General features: G+C 40.5%; 2 protein-coding genes across 3 annotated transcripts in view; one reads left to right on the forward strand and one right to left on the reverse strand.

The window, feature by feature from the left end:
* Positions 1-3,165, forward strand: LOC110978828 (SH3 domain-containing protein Dlish-like). The gene is made up of 3 exons (XM_022234110.2): positions 1-185; positions 1,214-1,848; positions 2,005-3,165. Exons 1-3 carry the CDS (start codon positions 137-139, stop codon positions 2,161-2,163), a joined length of 843 nt encoding a protein of 280 aa, XP_022089802.2. The 5' UTR covers positions 1-136; the 3' UTR covers positions 2,164-3,165.
* Positions 2,847-19,427, reverse strand: part of afdn (afadin, adherens junction formation factor) — a 26,459-nt gene continuing 9,878 nt past the window's right edge. The window contains exons 7-25 of one of the 2 annotated variants that reach the window (XM_022234108.2): positions 19,105-19,228; positions 18,368-18,502; positions 17,955-18,061; positions 17,620-17,823; positions 17,368-17,512; positions 17,037-17,242; positions 16,653-16,798; positions 16,196-16,293; positions 15,091-15,207; positions 14,495-14,760; positions 13,928-14,086; positions 13,586-13,766; positions 12,941-13,374; positions 12,551-12,733; positions 11,592-11,665; positions 10,903-11,021; positions 10,436-10,666; positions 9,800-9,914; positions 2,847-9,446 (exon numbers count right to left, since the gene is read on the reverse strand). In XM_022234108.2, coding sequence (XP_022089800.2) covers positions 6,245-9,446; positions 9,800-9,914; positions 10,436-10,666; positions 10,903-11,021; positions 11,592-11,665; positions 12,551-12,733; positions 12,941-13,374; positions 13,586-13,766; positions 13,928-14,086; positions 14,495-14,760; positions 15,091-15,207; positions 16,196-16,293; positions 16,653-16,798; positions 17,037-17,242; positions 17,368-17,512; positions 17,620-17,823; positions 17,955-18,061; positions 18,368-18,502; positions 19,105-19,228 — 6,246 coding nt within the window. In that variant the 3' untranslated portion in view covers positions 2,847-6,244. The remainder of the gene's footprint in view (positions 9,447-9,799; positions 9,915-10,435; positions 10,667-10,902; positions 11,022-11,591; positions 11,666-12,550; positions 12,734-12,940; positions 13,375-13,585; positions 13,767-13,927; positions 14,087-14,494; positions 14,761-15,090; positions 15,208-16,195; positions 16,294-16,652; positions 16,799-17,036; positions 17,243-17,367; positions 17,513-17,619; positions 17,824-17,954; positions 18,062-18,367; positions 18,503-19,104; positions 19,229-19,427) is intronic. The other variant, XM_022234109.2, reaches the window with a different exon arrangement.

Below are 19,427 nucleotides of genomic sequence, written 5' to 3' on the forward strand. Positions count from 1 at the left end.
AGAAGAAAGCCAGAATGCGAAGGTTGAAAACAACGAAAGAACAGCGCTTCCGTAGCTTGCACTGTACTGCTCAGTGCCGAAACTATTTTTCGCACGGAGGGTGTTATCGATTCAAGGTATTTCAGGGAGAAAAGAAATGTCATTTCTTTGTGGACCAATGAGATTAAGAATTAAAAAGAGGAGAGGTAAGTTGTTTTAAAACATGACGACATAGACATGATAGGCCTTGAGGATAATGGATCGCTTCCCAAATTTCAAAGTCATGAAAGTTGTGTGACTGTTGGGACTAGGCCGTGATAATTGGTCCATTCTGCATGATTAACTTTACTTCCCTTTTTCGAAACACTCTATCACAGCCATGAATTAGACAAATATTAGTCAAAGTAACCCATCGCCTGACCATGTCGAAATGTTTAAAAAAGTGATCCGTAGAATCCAAGCATTGCAAGGTAGGCCCATGGTAGGCCTAGGCCTACTGCTCGGACTAACATTAGCTAGTGGCAGATTTATCAATAAATCATGCATTAAGTATGGACAAGGAAGGACAAGATCAGCCAATCGCACAAAGAACAACATGTTCACTCGATAGCGCATACCGACCAATCACGCCCAACACACAGTATGCAGTATGTTGGGTACCATCAGTAGATCTGTGAGATTGCTAAGTCTTTGCACAAAAGGCTTTCGATTAACATTTCCTCTCTAATTCACAGTTGTGGAAGGTTGTTATGAAAAGCAAAGTAAAGTTTGAGATTTTATACAGTACTGACCAATCGTACAGCTACAGGCTGATCAGGTGACTGTACAGATCGGCTGAATGCACCTAATGTATATGCATATAGGCCTAAGCTCAGAGCCTCAGGCTTTAGTAAAGGCCATAATCAGGTGATAATGCATGGCGCTGTCACTGTGGTATGATTATGGTGGAATGATGTGATCAAATACATTTAAGAAGAAGCTGTTTTTTATTTACAAGTTAAGGATATTAAGGAGTTAAAAGTAAAAATACCTTGTTAATCATGATCCATAGTAGTACTTGGATTACTTGTACATACCAGTTTTCACAAGAAAAGAAAGTGTGGCATTTTTGGCTGCAAGCAGTAAACGTAGCTCGAGTGGTGTTTTTCTGGGAAGAGAGCGAAGATGATTGAGTTTTACCTGGAAATGTTTTCACAATTAGTATTTGATGGCCATTCTTATTTATATTTTACAGATGATGTCGAATCATTTCTTCATGGAAATGATACACTCTCTGCAGCCAAGATTCCAAACGATCCTGCCTCACGGATGATAGTTCTCCATGACTTTATTGGCTGTCTCAAAGATGAATTGAGTGTCAGTGAAGGACAGAGTGTTGATATATTGGATGTGGACAGAAAGTGGGCCTATGTAGCAGCAAGTAGTGGGCGAGGCTTTGTACCATTGTCCTGTCTGGGACCTACTAGAAGACACAGTACTGATTCCATTGTGAACAATGAACAGTCAGGTCAGGGAGATGCGCTCCACAGTAATAGATCCTATCAGACTGGCGGTGAAACTGTGTTTGCAAAGAGCCCTCGTGGGCAGTATGTAGTGTTGTATGACTTCAAAGCTCAAGATGAGAATGATTTATCTGTGGTTAGTGGTGACTGTGTGTTGTCCTTGAATGAGGATGACCCTGAGTGGACATGGGTTCAGAAGACCGATGGAGCAGAAGGTTTTGTACCTACAGCCTACTTGTATTCAGACACTATCCCAGTAGTTGATTCAACAGTGTCATCTTTGCAGAATTCACTCTCATCAACTGAACCTCACCTCCACAAACTACAGTTGTGTGGAACAGAGTTAATGTCACTGTATGATTATCAGGTACTGTACATGTCCAATAATTTTGGGCTTCTCAAAATTGTTTTTGTTTACAATGTGGTCGAATTTCAATGTATTAAAAAATATTTCACTTTTCTGTTGTCATTTAGGCTGGTTTGTGTTTGTCTGATGATGGTACTTGTCTCCGTTTTCGTACAGGGTCGGATAGCAGATGATTTGACTGTTGTGAGAGGAGATCTGTTGTATGCTGATATGACAAATCAAACACATGATGAATGGTTGTGGGCATACTGTCCGAGAACACAGACATGTGGCTTTATACCACGAGGCTATGCAAGGCCGCCAGCGATAGAGTGAAATGTGCTTGATCCTGCAGTTGATTGCTGCCTAGCACTCTATGTACGATTCTTCACATGTTAAGTAAACCATAGGAAACAGTAAATTGCACACAACATAATTCAAATGTTGAATCTTTTGCATCAAAACCAGCATTCAGAGCCTTTATAATTAAAGGCCCTGTAGGGTCCTACATTGGGTCTTTCATTGGTTAGCACTTGCCTATTTTTACTTTTTACCATTTAAGTACGCAGTTCCTCCTTTTGTGAGGCAAACAAGGATGTTAATGAAGTAATGAAGAACCTTTAGTGCTATCCAAGATTCAGCAGAAGGGATATAACTGGGATGAAATTGGAGGAAAATGAAATATCCCTAAAATAATCGGCAATTGTTTTGAGTGACCCACAGCACCACAGAGTCTGTGGTTTGTCTACCTGAAGACACCCTTTAGAATAACCATGTATCAATTTCTCGCATTCTGTATCAATATTTAGATGTAAAAACACATTCATGGTTGACTCAGAATTTCCAGATTTGAGATTAGAAAATCCTAAAATAAGAAAAAATCCTGAAGAAAAATCCTTTAATAAGGAAAAATCCTGACATAATTATTCATTAAAAAAAAAAAACCAGTTCCACTTGTTTAATGACTTCGTAATCCTTGGTCTATTCCCAATTACATCTATTTTTTCTGGAAGTGAAAGTGGTTTGTTATTTGAATTGTTTTATTATTCATTCAACGCAACAAGTGGCATGAACGTAGTTAAAAGTATGCAAAACTTACTCTAAACAGCAGAACTATATATCAGAAACTATGTTTGCGTAATTAGTATATTTACCATTTATGCTAATTCTTTGTACAAAATACAGTGTCCATAATGACTTTATACATTGGATAAGTGTGGTCCAAGAGTCTAACAAGCAGGCTAAGTACTTGGAAAAATCCCCTTTTCCTATAGAAGATGTAATGTGCATGGTACTGTATAGTTAAGTTAATAAAGTACTTTTGAACAGCAATGAAAACTCATCTGTGATTGCCTATTTCATTAGTACATGCATGCATTTGGTACGGCATGTCGTGAACACTGATTCATAATCCCTGGAGGTAGCACGGTCCATCAGCAAGAAATTCATGATTTGAAATTAAGAAAGTACGAGGGAACTCAAAAACTCTTATAATCAACATATCAAGTAAAAATTACATGTTATACGTAACAAATGGTAGAGCCCTTGGTGTCATTTGTGTCTAAAAGAACAAGGATAAGGACCCAATTGCATGTCAAGTGGTCTTTCCACCATCCCAAAATCCAATTTGCAACACTCCTACTATGGATAAGGAACGACTCAAAGGTATGTATGTTTGTCTGCTGTTTACAATTTTTGGGATATTATTTTGTAAGCCAAACCCTTGTTCGTTCAACAATATGTTGCACGCTGGTAAACTATGCATATCCATGTAGCTGACTTAAAAGTTATTGACTGCTACATACAGATATGCTTGAACTCTGTACAAGCTCTTGCATCAGATATATGGAAATTCAAACTGAAAGTAAGTAAATGATTTTGAATTGTGAAATCAAATCCGACTGTATTGTAACGCAGATGTTATAGCTGTACTGTCAAGCCCATCTAGCCTGACAAGGTACATACATGTAAATATACCTCCATCAATTCCATCCTTCAAAACACATGCAGATTATCTGCATTTATCCCTAGAAGGATAATAAGGGGAAATCCTACAATATAGATTTGAATCAAGCCAGTTGATGACATTTCAAAACTGTTAACAGGCAAAACAAAAGGCAATATGGTCATCCTATGCAATGCTCAACTTCACAATGACCCTAAGCCAACCCAAAGCTAACATGGCCTTCAAAACGTGATGATTCTTGGGTTTCACCAAAGGAGTCAAATGCCCAATATGTGCAATCAAATTTGGTCGGAAAAAATACAATTCAACATTACCCATATACACAGCATTCTTTAACTCCAAACGTGGTCCCTTAAACACAAAAATTACCCTATCAGTAAAATGTATTAAAGTAAACGCATTCAATTCCCAAAAGTAGATATTAATAAACTGGAAATTACCTGTACATTGACAAAAACTACAATGAATTTGTCAGGTTTGAAGAAAACCGTGTGAACTGTGTAAACCGTGTAAAACAGTCAAGTGGCCATGAAAGTTGAAAAGACTCCCTCAAATACACGACAAAAACTTGGCCACTGCTCTCTGACTACCCAATACCTGTACTTCAATTCTTGACTAGGTACAGAACTGCAACACCATTCAAATTAACTTTCTAAAAACTGATTATCTGAAAACCAAGCAAAAAAACAGTTAATACATGTAGTGTTACTGTCATAAACTATACAAGTGCACATGCTTACACATTCACTTGATAAAATAACAAGATTGGACAATCTACGCATGCATAAGATAACAACCATGTATACCAAACAATACAACAAAGCTTTTAGAAATTAATGAACTGATCCCCAATGCAATATTGGCTGTATTGGAAACAGATTTTACACTGAAGCTTGAACAGTTCCCCATCAAACGGCATACTTCCTTCAAAGTTAGTATCAGTTACATTCAATCTTATCCCTCCTGTGGCAATTTCCAATCATACAATAAATTTAATATTTTTGACACTAGAAGCATTTCAACTAGAAAAACTTATGTATGTAATCACGATTATTAAAAAGCTGAATTTCAAGAACATTATCAAAAATATATAATACCTGGCTACTAAACTAAAATAATTGAAAATGACATTTTATTAAAACTTTACAAAGTGGCAGTGATGGGGGGGGATTCCAGGCGCATGCAAGTAAACAAAACAATGATCCTACAGGACACCCATGGATATTGGGGACTGCATTAAAACAGATCTTAGTACATGACTAAACACACAGCTTGCAAAACTATCTGTCATGTACAAATGAAAACAACCCCAACGATGACAAATTTATACATGCATATTCCATTCTTCCTATTGAGCAAGTAATCTTATGATGCTTTATGCATCAACCATCCTCCTAAATATCAAATATTTGGTGCCGAGTTGTAGTGGTAACAACGGAACATTTCACTTCCCAAGTTTTGACTTTGATTGATTCAATACAAGAGGATCTCATAACAGAATGAATTCAAGGCCAACAGTGAGCACAGTAATTACATGTACCTCAATTATCAAAGCTTGTTTATCTATTTTGGAGTCAGGTATTATGTACGGCAGGCAAGTTTGTTCTGCTTCAAATTTGAAAGGATGCATAGCGCCTTAGTAATAAATTCATGAACGCCTTCATTCAGTGTCAAAATTATATTGCTATCTTTTTGGTAAACATCATTCAATATGCTATTAAGATTAACTGACTACCAAGGACACCAAGGAATTATGTACAATCATCGCATAAGCTGTACAATAAAACCAAAAAATTATTTGCTTTATAAATATAAAAGGTGGCAACTTCACTTTCAACTGAAAATTTTCCCATGAAACAAGGCATACATTCTGAACTAAAAAAAAAAAGTAAAACAATCCTTCATAGTTATTCAAAGTGATAAAATAAGGTAAGACTATACACATGGCTGCCAACAGTTGACCTACCGACATACATCCCTAACATCAGAGATCAGAAATAAAATACCTATCATTTATAACCATATCAATGCATAAAACTACAAACACCTCAACCAATTTACTTCCTGCGAGATTAGAATCCAAGTTGAAGTGACCACAAAGACTTCACTGATAATAATCTGTGGGAACAGCTGCCAGACAACTATTTCCAAGGATGGATTTTTGCCGGGAGATATACATTAATTTTGGATTTTTTAGCCAGACAACTGTTGTTGGACAAGTATTGAATACAAGCTTGAATATACATGCCCTTACAGTTTTTACAAAATAGATGGGACAAACCTAACTGCCTTGAATTCAAGCAGTCTGTTTCTCAATTACCTATTTCCCTTTAATGTTGTCGCCATTTCAGACTGAATCCGAACTTCCAAGATAAACTCAAGTTGATATACAATGTGTACAAGGTATGCACATGTGCATGCTAAATCATTCATGAAGTTGAGGCTCAGTCATTAAGTACTATTCAAGTGTGGATTTTGAGCCACAAACTCTCTCTCCCACTTGGAGGCTTTGGTTTTCTTAACAGGGCTGTCTTCTGTAAACATCTTCATCTTATCTCGGAATGACATCTTCTCAATAGCAGGACCTTCATTGTTTGCTTGTTTACTAGCAAGGAGTCTTTCACGAGGATCTCGGTACACCTCTTGAGCCCCAATAACAGCAGGTGTATCTGCAGCCTTAAAGGTATTGAGGTTCTGGGAGTTTTCTGGAGTGGCATATTGGTAAGGACTTGGTTGGTTGTTCGGTGTTGGGGAGTGATTGTACTCAATAGCTGGTTCATATGCACTGTTTTCCTGCATGGGAATTTGGCTGATTGTGGATGTGTTTGCTGAGTAAGGAATTGGGCCAACAGCAGCATAATTGGATGCTGGCCCTCGTCCATTGGCTTTCCCGGCTTGGACTGCAAATTTCTTGGGAGCAATTGGGGGTTTTGGTTTGGGCTGGGTAGGAGGTGGTGGCTTTTGGGTTCGCTGGTTGTTTCTTGGGGGTGGTGCTCTCTCAGAAGTTGGGGATAAGTATGTTTTCTCTGGACCTGGGACATAACTGACATTGACTTTGGTATGAACCACATTGGAATCATTAGACGGGGGCTGATGAGGGGAGGGAGGAACTGGAGGGTTGTTAGGTTTGAATGATAACTGCTCTTCGATACGTCGTCGTTCCTGCTCAATCTCAGCTTCCCGTCTCTGATATTCTAACCTCTGTAATGTGTGTCGTCTTTGCATCTCTTCCTCCTGTCGCTGAAGTCCTTGGTTTCCATCAATTTGTCTCATAAATTGGTCTTGTTCAGCTTGTCTAAGCTGCCGATGTTCTTTCTTCCGTTGGAAGTAATCATCCTCTTGTGGTCTGGATGCCATTTGTTGCATGAGGTGCTCAGCTTGAGCCTGAACCATCTCAAACTGCTCTCGTCGCTTGCTTGCTTCCTCTTCATCTTCTGCTTCTTCCTCATCATTCTCTTGTCGTGACTCTTCTAGACGACGTTGGAATTCTTGTTCCATTCTAAGCTTTCTAAGCTTCTCCTGTTGCTGTGGAGTCAGATTCTCCTGTCTTGTCAACTCCTCAATGGCCTGTTCTCGCGCCATCTTCTTTTGCTGTTCATGCCACTGCTCCCACTTTTCCCTTTCCTCTCGTTTCCATGGTGACGGACCTTTCAGGTCTTCATGTGAGGTATGGGTGTCCAGCGTGGCACTCCACTTCCCTTGACCTGACAAGTTTGGGCCGATATCTTCACTGTTTAAGGGATATCTAGCATCAGGGCCAAGTGGTCTAGTCTCTCTTTGCTGTGATGGAGCATCATAGTTTTGGCTGAGGGGTCTAGGAGATTGTGGCACAGCTTCAGAAGGGTAGTGCTCACTGCGAGGCCTGCTGGGTTCATCTTCAGACTGTTTCCTGACTGGGGCTCTTGGTATTGGTACAGGTTTGGGGCCTGAGTTTTGCCTTTGCAGTTCAGGGCGTTGCTGGTCACTCCCTGATGGTGTCATGTCTCGGTTGAAGGAGCTTTGTTTATTTATGCGCCCTTGTCGTGGCAATGATGCATACGTTGGTCGTTCTTGCTGTACTTGATGCATTTGTTCTTGCTGATGTTTGGAATCCTGGTATGCTTGTCGCTGGGCATCAACAAATGCCCGTTTCTCTCTCATCCGTTGTTCATGCTCTTCTTGAATACGTCTCTTCTCTTGTTCATGCCACAGGTGGTATTGCTGCATTGCTCCTGGTGGTAGAGACTGACTACCATCCCTTAACTGACTGCTGGGTGGTGGTGGGGGAGGAAGCTCTTGCTGGAAGTCTGCCTCAGGAGGAGGTGGGGGAAGATCAACAGGGGGTGGTGGGAAATCACTTATCAAGGTATCATATCCCTCTGGAGGTGGAGGGGGTGGAGGAGTGTCAGTATTTCTCTGGTTGTCAGAAATGCTGTAAAATGGTGCACTCTGATACATTTGTTGATGTTGAGAACTAATGGGAGTGTAGTTTGGCTGTGGATTATACCTGTTATCCTGCGAGACTGAGGTTCGTGGAGCTGGTGCCGGTTTTGCCATTTCATCTCTATTTCCTTCCCAACCATAGGGCGGTCGATCCTGATACTGCAACTCTCTTGGCTCATTTGGGGGATATTGGTAATTGGGATTATAATAATCCCTTGGACCTGACTGATATTGACTAGGTGGGAGTTGTTGGCGATATTCATTCTGTCGATAAATCTTGTCCTGTTCTTCTCTGACTCTAATCTCTTTCTCTCTTTCTGCTCGCATCTTTTCTTCTTGAGCCTGTTCCTCTCTAGCTCTTTCTTCTCTCAATCTTTCAATCCTTGCCATTTCCTCTCTTGCCCGTTCTTCCTTCAGTCTCTCTTCCTCTTTTCTGGCCCTTTCCTCTCTCAGTCGTTCTTCTCTGGCCCTTTCCTCTCTCAGTCGTTCTTCTCTGGCTCTTTCCTCTCTCAGTCGTTCTTCTCTGGCTCTTTCTTCCTTCAGCCTTTCTTCTCTAGCCCTTTCCTCTCTTAGTCGTTCTTCTCTAGCTCTTTCCTCCCTAAGTCTTTCCTCTCTGGCTTTCTCTAATCTGGCTCTTTCCTCCCTTGCTCTTTCTTCCCTAGCACGCTCTTGCCTGGCCCTTTCCTCTCTCAGCCTCTCTTCTTTTGCTCTTTCTTCCCTCAGTCTTTGTATTCTTAATTGTTCTGCTTTAGCTCTTTCTTCCCGCAGCCTTTCTTCTCGCAGTCTTTCTTCCCGAAGTCTCTCTTCACGTAGCCTTTCTTCCCGCAGTCTCTCTTCTCGAAGTCTTTCCTCCTTCAGTCGCTCTTCTTGGAGTTGCTGTTCTCTCAGTCTTTCATGTCTTATGCGTTCTTCTCTTTCCATCTCCTCTCGTTGTCTGTCTTCCTCCAGTTTTTCTTGTCTTGTTCTCTCCTGTCTTTCACGTTCTTCTTTAGCCCTCTGCGCCTGCTCCTCCCTAGCTATTTCTTCCTTTGTTTTTGGCTCAGCCTCAGAGACTGAGTGAAGATCTTTAAGGCGAGGTGCAGGAATTGGACCTCCCATGACTTGAATTCCTCCTGGTGGTGGGGCTCTGACATTGGCTTGGGACACAGCTGACCTTGACAGATCCCGATTCGTCATTTCTGGTTCTGGATCTAAGTTTGATGTTGACTTAGAACGTTGATACATTTGTTGGCTGGAGGATTGAGAACAAGAGAATAGAAATATCAATATTAAGAGTTTGCTAGTTTTCAAACGAAAGCCTTTGAACACAAAAACTAATATTTCCTTCAGTGCAATCAATGCAGCATTAAGAGCATTTATCACATTACAAGCATGGAACTTGGACCTTTACGAAAACTGAGGTAATTCCAGTCTTTACAAGTCTTTATAGAGTGTTTTTCAGTTTTCAATGGCATGAGTGTGAGGTGAAAAACAAGGAAATCAGCGGATCCGAGGAAAAGTTGCATGCCTGATATTAAGGCTACTTTATAACATCCTAAATGAATCTTATTCAAATGTATGTTTGCCATTTATGTAATGACATACCTGGCAGGATGTTGACCCTTCAGGTTGGTGTTGGATGTTGCTCTTTTATAAGGGTCTTTATTCACTGTTGCATACAAGTCCCGATCAGACTGGATACGCTGACGAGGCTCCTCTCCTAAGACAGAAAAAGATAACATAATATCACGCCTTCTACTCTAATCCCCTGAAAAACCCGGAAAATTGTAGTAAAACTGGAGGATTTGGGACTTCTAAACATTCTATCAAATCATCTGACTAGATCAAACTACAATTGAGAATGAGAATATCCAAACAATGTCAATGGTGATCACTGATGACATTACAAATTTCATGGCAAGGTGGGCAGCGAAGATGTCAATGTTCCCCTTTTAAGAAGCTTATTAAAAGTTCCTAAAATCTTTGACATCTTTCACATGTATGGAATTTTATGCAAAATTATATGACTGTCAAAACCTTTTAAAAGCTAAATTCACTTGACAATTTGATTACTGCTGATTACTGCTGAAAAACCATATCATCTGTTGCCTTGCACGAGGGCGTAATGATGCCATATGTGGCAGCCTGAAATGTGTGAGAAATGCCTAAATGCACTTATGCTTGACACATCATTTTCATCTGAAAGAGAGATAAGAGGACAATTTACAAATGTTTACTAACTGAGATTGGGAGATGATCTAGCATAATCAGCTTTGCTCATTTCATAACGACCCAGTCTTGGTGCAGCAGCAGGAACATCACGTTGTGTTGGCCACTCTCTACTCTCAGGATATCTGCCACCAGGTTCGGCCATCTGGGGTGGGGACATGACCTGTGACATGTCTTCACTCTTTGGTCGGGTCTGAGGTTGAGATGACTGTGTGGAGGTTGGAGGTTGAGCTCCCTTGTTGGCTGCAACAAGAATGACACATCGTAAACACCTGTCATATCTCATGTGCAGGATCTGAAAATGTGGCTGAAGGTTAGTTGGGATAACAGATACAGGACCGATGAGGTAAAAAGAAATGGCAAATCTGTAAAGAATTCATAATATTTGAAAGAATCTACTTTTACTGAAATAACAGGCTAACTATAGCGTTAAAAAGAATCATAAAGCATATTTGTGCAAATCCTGTTGATTGACTGACCTCTTTGCATTGGAGGTGATGGTTGGCTAAGTATTTCTGCTAAGCCATGGAAGATTGCTCCTTGCTCTGCGATCTTGAGAGTTACAATCTGTCCTGTCTTCACCAGGTAGACCGCAGCTCTAGGACACAACCACAAATATAATTTAATACCAAATCTAATTATGGTGTCAAAGTTACATCATGCTCCTATGTTCATCTATGCTGATGGTCTTTGCTTGTACCAAGTTTCTTTTTGTGAGGCAGTCAAAGTCTATGCCATTCTGGCAGTTGAAAAACCGTGTACAAAACATATGGGGAAAAATCAAACGATGAAGTCAAGATTTGGCATACATCCTCAGATGGTAGTCTAACAATGTGCCGGGTTTGAAGTAAGGACCGAAAGTGGTGTGTAGAACGACCCCGTGTTATGTCAATAGCAAAAATTTGAAAAAGAAAAAAAAATTAAAATAAAAATTAAAAAAATAGCTGTTTCGGCCAGAGATTGAAACAGCTAATGACTTTATGCTCAGACAGATGTGTTTCAAACTTTAACAGTGTACATGTATATGCTCTTTAGACACTGTCTGGTCTACATGCTATCTAGTGTAATGATTTCAGGGTTTGATTGGCTTCTTTGGTCCACCCAAACAGACAAAAAAATTATTTCCACCAAGAATTAGCTGTGATAAAAATAGTGGAAGTCAACTCACTGTTCTTGATTGAGGCCCACCAGACTATTTCCATCAACTTCTAAGATCTGATCACCAGCTTTGATACGTCCATCCTGTAAAAGAAACATGTTAAGATATCAATCTGTATAACATTTCTGACATATGACTTAGGGAGCGTCTCAAAAGTCAGAACGCTTGGAACATTCCTTTTGGGAACAGGAGATGTTCCCGAAAAGAACACCAGCTGGTCCCACTTGGAACAAGCATTATTCTCTTTTGGAACATGTGCCGTTCCCAAATGGAACGTTCCATTTCTGGGAACACCGATATCAGGGAATGCTTGTGTTCCTTTACAGAACACTGTTAATAAGTGCTGAGCACGCAAGTTTTGCAATACTCATTTGCAATTAGTCAGTAACATTACAACCTTCGTGAGGGTGTATTCTTCGGAAGTAAACTTAAACAACATCCTTATTTATTTTAGAAGTGAGGCTTTTGCCCTTTTGTCAAGCAAATCTGGGACATTATCTGCAAACATTGTCAAACATAAATCTCAAAAGTTGAACCAAAGCGCGGGCACTGTAGTACAGCACACGATACACTAAGCTACATGTATGTAATGGGGAGGTGGGATTATTATCATGACAGACTTGCGTTCAGACTTGACAATAATTATCCGTCGATAGAATACTTAGAATTTTTCCCCAGATTACGTCCAAAAAGAATTAGAATTATAATGACTGACTACCAATTTTTTCAGAAGGAACGCTGATGTCAAAACACAGGGTCCCCAAGAAAACAGCCGAGAACAACTTGTGTTTCCAACAGGAACACTGGCTGTTCCCATTGGGAACGAGCTGTGTTCTAGATGTGAACAGCATGCATTCTCAAATGCAGCATTCCAACTGGAACAGGAACATTCTGACTTTCAAGACGCTCCCTTACCAAGATGACAGCCTATCAAGGGTTTTAGAAAGACCTGAGAATTCCTTCCTCACCTTATGTGCCGCAGCTCCTGGTACCACTGCCTTGACATACACACCAATCTTCTCTTGTCCAACACCCTTAGCTGCAATGATACTCAGACCCATTCTGCTGCCTCCTTTGTTCAATTGAATGGTGAATATTTCAGGTTCCTTTCCTGGAGGTGCTTTAGCATCTGCGCGGACTTGAGGTGGAGGCTGAAATAAACCAAGATGACTCCTTATATAAAACGAATTTAGTAAAATAAGGGGCGCGTGCATTTGGCAGATTCAATGAACACACCATTTCTCTCTTACTGTATTCTGTATTACTTATTTTATACTGGATTGAAGTTAACATTGCACCGACTTCATATTTGTAAGTTTATGTAAAACATACCCAATATCAAACTACCAATTACTTACTTTAACCATAACAGGTGACATGGGCGGTGCTTGCTTCTGCTGTTGGGGTGATGCTTGCTGCTGTTGCTGCAGTAGGGGTGGGGCTTGTTGCCGCTGTTGCTGCAGTTCGGGTGGCATGTGCTGCTGCCGTTGCTGCAGTTGGGGTGGTGCTTGCTGCCGTTGCTGTTGGAGTGGTGCTTGCTGCTGTTGCAGTTGGGGTGGGGCTTGCTGCCGCTGTTGCTGCAGTTCGGGTGGCACTTGCTGCTGCCGTTGCTGCAGTTGGGTTGGTGCATGCTGCTGTTGGGGTGGTGCTTGCTGCTGTTGTTTCTGTATGGGAGGAGCATGCTGGGGCTGAATATGTCGAGGTTGTCCCTGATCCATACTTTGATTGTGGCCATACAGGTACACTGTCCAGTCCCCTGATGATGTTGGGTTGACAGTCAATCTTGCCAAGCCTATCAGAAAAAAGAGTCCATGATGTCATCCATGGCTGTCTTTCTCTTGCATTCACACGGTGAAAAATACTATTAAATGCACACATCTCATACTAGTGTCATTTAAAATACTTACTTTCTACCAACTTAGCTGCTATTTTTCCACAATTTAGATTGCTGGCATTTTATAAGAGTGAATCAAGCAAACAATCAATTCAGTGATTTTGCCTACCGGCGCGCATCAATGGTTCCAAGAACTCCTGTAGTCCATTTGGAATGTTTTTGACAATTTCGCATGAGTACCCATCTTCAGGTACAATGAGTGCTAGACGTAACTCAGGATCTTCCTCTAAGGGTACTGGACGACTATCGGTAGATGGCTCATCATTGGTACTCTGAGCAATAGATACCACCTGTTATAACGAATGGATAATGTATGTCAGGTGTGAAGTACGTTAGTAGGCTTATAACACACATGTGCAATGAAGCATTTTAATGCAGCAAGGATCAGTTCAATTTTTATCGTAGCCAATTTTAAAGGGGCAAGAATGAGTTAAAGTTAGAGTCTACTTACTTTCATGATGGCATCATTAGGTATGTGTCTCTCATTGTGGGAAGGGATGTAATTTTCCAGTAGTGCCCTGAGTTGTCTGGAATTAAGCTGGAAGCACTGTGAGCAGGCAGCGTTCAAAGCATCTCTAGAATCCTTAGGTGCCATCAACAACTGCAGAGCCTACAAGACATGATAATCCATACTCACAACACATGTATCCCTCTTTATTAAAATGGTGTAATGTATAGATTTCATCAGGGGTGATTAAATGACAGTTTTTTCAGAAGTATCCAAATATCATGCACAGCTTATGCATAGCAGTTAACTTTGATAGTTTTCATTTTAGCTGAATTAACATGAACAAGATAAACCAATTATCTACTCAAGTCTATCCTGTTTGTTTATCCGAATTCACTGCTAACATAATTCATGGACTTGTTTCCCTTAATTTATAACCCTAACAGTCTTAAATCCTCCTACAGGTGAGGGACTGAGGATGATTATGGATAAGGAAACCATTACAGATCAAAAGAAACTAGAGGTTGATTCTACATTAAAGTCACTGTATCACACAAGACCGTGGCCTACCTGTGTAATCTTGGCCATATGTGCCTCAGCGGCAAGCTCTAATCCTTGTTTCTCAGCCCACGCATTGATACGGTTTAATCTATGATGCAGCATGGCTGCACTGTCACGATGACACAAACGAAGCTGAGGATGAGCAACCAACTTGTTGAAGACCCAAGCACCAACAAAATGGAAGAGTTGAGAGAAGAGTTGAATAGTCAGGCCAGCGTTGACACGGCAACGCCGCAGAAGAGTCATCACAGAGTGGAAGATGTGAACAACATCACCTAGTACAAATCAAAGCAAAACAATCAATGGAACAAGAACGGTTTCATTCAAACCAAGAGCCAAACGACCTGCATAGTGCTGATGTTTTTAGCCTTTGCTTGCAGAAGCTTAAAGAGACAGTGATTGGCATAGCACATTGAACACAGCACAATTAAATATATGGCATGACTTACAAAACGCACAAAGACATCTTTTATTCAAACGAATGATTCATCAATATGAGCCTATTAAGACAGAATCATGGAGTGCCATCTTTGCCACAACGTGAAAAAAGGGAGTGAAAGCCGGTAGGAACCATGGCAATGGGATGATGACAGATGACATCTTACCAATATTAGGTCTGGTCTGAGGTGGACCACGGTTGGGTGGATTCAACCAGCGTGCACTGATGCGTAGTGGATTATCTTTACTACCTTCACGCCAACTGTCATTACTCTTATCATCATCTGAATCATCATGCAAGGTGAGAATGGCACACCAAATCAACAAAGCATGAACAGGATGCAAAGCATGCAAGAAATCTGCTCACAGATCAGGTACTTCAGAAAGCATGTCTAACTTGGATTGCTTGTAACGCTCAATTGGGAATATAGCTCTTGATATCTGGGAACATGTGCTGAACAATACCTACATGTATATGGGACTGATTGCCCGTACGAATATGCAATTTCTACCCAACATGTTGTTCGATGGGCTGTGTGCATAAACAAGAGATGCCACATCTTCACAAAGTAATAATACCCCTCTTACAGGTGCATCAAGTTTTGTGCATACATGGCGAGGAACACGCATGACTGATTTTCAGTGGAATATCTAGTCTTCGAACGAACACACTGGGCATCATTTGAAACGGTCACCCACAAGCCTTTCTCCCTCTGTCCAATGAAGGAATCTAGGATACAAGGAAATTGGAATGGATAAACAGTAGCAAACCAGTGCAACATACACCATATTCCCAAAGGAGCGTATCTCATCTATGAAAACAAGAATGTTGTTATGAGACATTCTTGCTTTTTCAAGACCAAGCTCTGAACTTCACACCTTCACAAAAATAAAAAGGCAAAGAATTGAAAATGGAGGCACAGAGGAAAAAGGTGAGGCTGATGCTTGACAAGTGATATTAAAACCTCCTTCCCCATAACAAGGCACAACAGAATGGCTTTGGAATGGTCTTTATGGTTGGCAAATGGAAAGAATTAATGAGAAACAGATACTGCACGCAAGATGGCAGTCAAAAAAAAAAAAACAAGGAAATGCCAGAGGAAAATTGTGTACACAGTACGCATGCTGGGTAGAGTTTTAAAGAAATAATACACTGCAAAGTTGTTCAACTCAACCACAGAGCAAAACAAAATTCTGTAAAATAAAACTTGCAAGTGCATCATCACTACAATATATGTAGCAATAAGACAATGGCTCTTACGCTTAGCTCACCTGTAGACATATCTTTCTCTGCATCAGCATCTGCACTAGGATCTAAGAATGCTGATAAGTTCATGTTCATCTCCACTTGTATGCTATGAACAAGATGCCTGCAAGACAAGGCCACTTGCATTCAATATCTAGTTCCATGACATTCAAGCAAGGCAATATAAGGGATCAACATCCAAGGGACAATCAGTGTAATGCAAGACATTAAAAAAAACACCACAGTTGTATCAGTGTTCAAGCATAACAACTCTTGTATGAGATTGAAATTGTTGGGAGGCAGACAAGCATTCTTGGCTCCCCAAAACAAAATTAATGAATAGTAGAGGATCAAACCGTAAGACAAACCATGCAAACAAAATGGATTCAAGTCACAAAAGAGAAATTCATCCTGAGAGATAGATTTGATCCTATGCATCTGGTCAAGATTACCTCAAATAAGTGCACTGAAAGTGAACAATACCTGAATATTTGTTGGATGCATTCCTGTAAGATATCTTGTGCATCTTGAGAGATGCTACTCAGGTCTTGATCTTCCTTGATAAAATGCAGAAACTCTGAAGCATTGGCTAACCAGAAAGCCAGCACACCAGCTATTTGGTGATGTTCCTGTATCAAAACAACACCAATAACTCATCCAAATACCATCCAAAAACTTCATCACATCCGATATAACTCAATATCATGTTGCTTTTGGTTGATCTCACAGAGTGTAAACATGAACTATAAGATCTACGCACATTTGGTAATAATGTTGATATCCTATTACAATATGTACTAGAGTCATGATTGAGCATAAAAGATTAACTACTAAATTTGAAAGGGTAAAGGTCAAGTATTTATGTACCGCAACTGTGCGATCTATCAGATCTGCTGTCTTGTTCAGGAAGGCTGTTAGCCTCTGAGCACGCTCAGTAGGTCCCATCTCTGGTCGATACAGCTTAGACAATCGGAATCTACATCCCAGATACAGCGTGTATGTAGGAGCCAGTTTGAAGTAGATGCTGGCACCATTGACATCACGTATGAAGGTAGTCAGGAATTTATCCTCGGCTGGTCAAGGCAAAAGAGTAGGTACCATTGGTTCTCGATTATGAACTAGGTCTAATCTGTTCAAAGAAGCATGGTGACATGGAGTGACAAGTGATTTGAGAGAATTAGAGTGAATGAAACCTAACCTGCTTCCTTGAATTCCAGAGTTGCTGGCAGTACTTCTGGTGGCTTAGTTCTCTTCTCCATCTGGCCTGCATTAGTCTCAACTTTACCATCGACATCAAATGTTGTCTCAAAGTTATCGGACTTCTGTTCTCTCTTGGCCCAATCCTGCCAAGGAATAACAACAAAGAATGCTTTGTAATAACTAATCTGACATGCACGTTTAGGTACAAAGAGGACTTGGAAAGTTTATTACAAAACAACAGCAAACTTACCGGGTCTTCAACTTCAGGATCACAGAATCGAAAGCAAGCTTGCCTCCCAAACCTAACCACAGCACCATGTTGAAGCATGGTAGTCTCATAAATGCGATGACCATTCACATACGTCTCAGATTCTGGGCTGGTGGGAGTAACGGTAACCACACCCTCCATATTGGCTACCACACAATGACGAGGCTGAATACCAAGCGAAAATAACTGAAAAGACACAAATAAATAATACACCTCTTACTCTGCCCATTAAAAGACAAGGATTGTTAAATTCATACACTGAGGGGAAAACAGGAGAGCAACAAACAGTAATGTCTAAGGATCCTGACTTGACTAACCTGCAGATATTGTCCTGTGTTTGATACTACTTGCTCACTGCCAACTTCAGTGACATTCTCCTGCAGACGACAGCGCTTAGGTTTGTAGTCAATGATGTCTGTCCCATCTAAAGGGGGTTATCATTCATACTGTTTTTCATTTTTCACACCTAACAGGCTGAAAATTGTTTCTGATACGAGTACAAATAGTATTATGAAGACAGCACCCATTCTTGGACCATATCTAGTCAACTCCAATGCTAGATCATACCTAGTCAACTTAAGCAAGCTCAGTGATTGGCTGGTTAACGTTTCTGCACATTCAAGCAGGAAGTACTGAGTTCAAATCATGGGAGATGAAAAATAGTGTGTTTATCACAATTAAAAGTGACAAAGCCATGGATTTTAAAAGTGCACGAGTAGTTTAATCTTGCCTTCATTCAATTCAAGGAAGTACGGAAGTCTTTCTGGTGGTAATCGTGGTGACTGTAGGTTGTCCTTTCCCTGTCGTTTCTTGAGTCGAGGCTGGTAGTCAGAAGGTCGCAGTTTCAACTCAAAAATCAATTCACCTGTCACAGAAAACATTACATGCTTATGTTTGAATCTTTAATTGGCAAAGTACATGAACTGAATAGAAGTTACATGCAATCCTGTAGGCAAACCTTTAATAAACACTATAAACCTCCTCAATCCTCCAAAATCCTTTGGGCTGTTTTGGAAGATTGAGGGTGAATGGTAAAAGCGCATGGCTTATTGTCATGACTGAAGGTTGTGGGTTAGACGTTGTGTTGTTCTGCTTCGTCATGCATAAATTCAGCACGACATTTCTTTTGAATTAACTGCACTGCTCAAGAATGTCATTTGAACTACCTCAACATAATGACAGGAATTGCCGGAGGATTTTGAAGGATTGAGGCAGTAGGCACACCTCCATGTAACATTTCCAAGAAATTTTGGAGGATCTTGGAGGATTGAGGGAGAATCCAATTTTTTCACTCCCCAAATTGGAGGATTATGGAGGATTGAAAAGGGTCCCTGGCAAAAAAGGCATAGAGGGTTAGGATTAATGGTGCATGGGCACTTGATAACTCATGAATATAAGTAACCCAATCTGATAATTTTATTGGCTACTACTCAAATGCATCAGGTAACACGGTTTATGACAATTTACCTCTGCTCTCTGGCCATCTCATAACTGCTTCCAATGGTGATTCATCATCATCCATGATATGCTCTTTACCCCAACCACCTTTCTCAATGTATGTTGTAGGATCCTCATTTGGTGGGACAACAACCTACATGCACATGTACAGACATTCATCACAAACCATACTGTAAACATGGAGCTTGAAGGAACTACAGGGGAGATCAAAATCATATAAACACAGATGTGTACATGTGCATGTAAAATCTAATGGTCAGAGTCTGGAGATGTGAGTTTAGAAAAGCTTACCTTCAATTGAATGTCGATAGTAAAACATTTCAATTTAATTT

Source organism: Acanthaster planci, linkage group LG15 (assembly GCF_054643075.1).
Source record: "Acanthaster planci isolate LZ-2023a linkage group LG15, COTS_SCS, whole genome shotgun sequence".
NCBI classification, from domain to species: Eukaryota; Metazoa; Echinodermata; class Asteroidea; order Valvatida; family Acanthasteridae; genus Acanthaster; species Acanthaster planci.